The sequence below is a fragment of the Malurus melanocephalus genome, unplaced genomic scaffold (assembly GCF_030028575.1).
Source record: "Malurus melanocephalus ecotype Western Australia unplaced genomic scaffold, MMel_1.1 scaffold_453, whole genome shotgun sequence".
In the NCBI taxonomy this organism is placed as follows: domain Eukaryota; kingdom Metazoa; phylum Chordata; class Aves; order Passeriformes; family Maluridae; genus Malurus; species Malurus melanocephalus.
Window position 1 is genome coordinate 182,032 of NW_026623685.1, and position 814 is coordinate 182,845.

The window sequence follows — 814 nt, forward strand, 5'->3', positions numbered from 1 at the left end:
GGCAGAGTCCTGGAGATGCAGGTGCAGGCTCCAGGACCTTTGGGGTGAGTCCCTGGGGACCGTGTCCTGCACAGTGACCCCAAGCCCTGTCAGGTGAGCACCATTTGCCTCCCAGCCTCCAGGAGCTGCAGGATTTCATCCAGGAGTCCAATGCTGGCTTGAGTAAACCTCTGGAGGAGGGAGACTATGAAGGGCTGGTGGCGGTGATGGGGCACCTGGCAAAGGTCAAGGAGAGGCAGGAGGCGACTGATAAGATGTTTGAGCCCTTGAAGGCAACCGTGGAACTGCTCAAGACTTACGGGGACAAGATGCCAGAGGAGGTGCACCTGCAGCTCCAGGTAGGCTGCTCAGGGTGTGGGGCATGGGCAGGGGTTTACAGATGGTGACCCCACACGGTGTCCCCTGCAGAACCTTCCCGAGCGCTGGGAGAACAACAAGAGGCTGTGCCTGCGCGTGGCGGAGAACGCGGCCCCGCTGCAAGCTGCCGAGGCCGAAATCCTCCGCAAGAAGAGCCAGGAGTTCGAGGTGTGTGAGGGGGCTGCGGGAGGGGCAGCTCCACAGCAGCTTTGGGAACACTCTGCTGCTGTTCCCAGCCACGGATCCYGGCTGTCCCCATGACCCCATCCTCCCCACAGAGCCGGCAGCAYGCCTTCCGCGAGGCTTTCAAGGAAAAGGCTCCGTTTTCGTACGAGGACCCTGCACCCTACAAGTCACTCAACAGGGTAAGGAAGGGGGGACACCAAGGCCACTGCTGTCCCCACTGGCACTTCCAGGCCACCCCTGACCCTGCTGCTGGGAGGGACAGTCACTCCAG

At 61.9% G+C, this 814-nt stretch overlaps 1 protein-coding gene across 1 annotated transcript in view; it reads left to right on the forward strand.

The window, feature by feature from the left end:
- The window catches only part of DNAH17 (dynein axonemal heavy chain 17), a 35,080-nt gene that overhangs the window by 7,651 nt on the left and 26,615 nt on the right, over positions 1 to 814 (forward strand). The window contains exons 21-23 of the mRNA XM_057380493.1: positions 80 to 338; positions 409 to 525; positions 636 to 733. Of these exons, the coding sequence (XP_057236476.1) occupies positions 80 to 338; positions 409 to 525; positions 636 to 733 (474 nt within the window). The remainder of the gene's footprint in view (positions 1 to 79; positions 339 to 408; positions 526 to 635; positions 734 to 814) is intronic.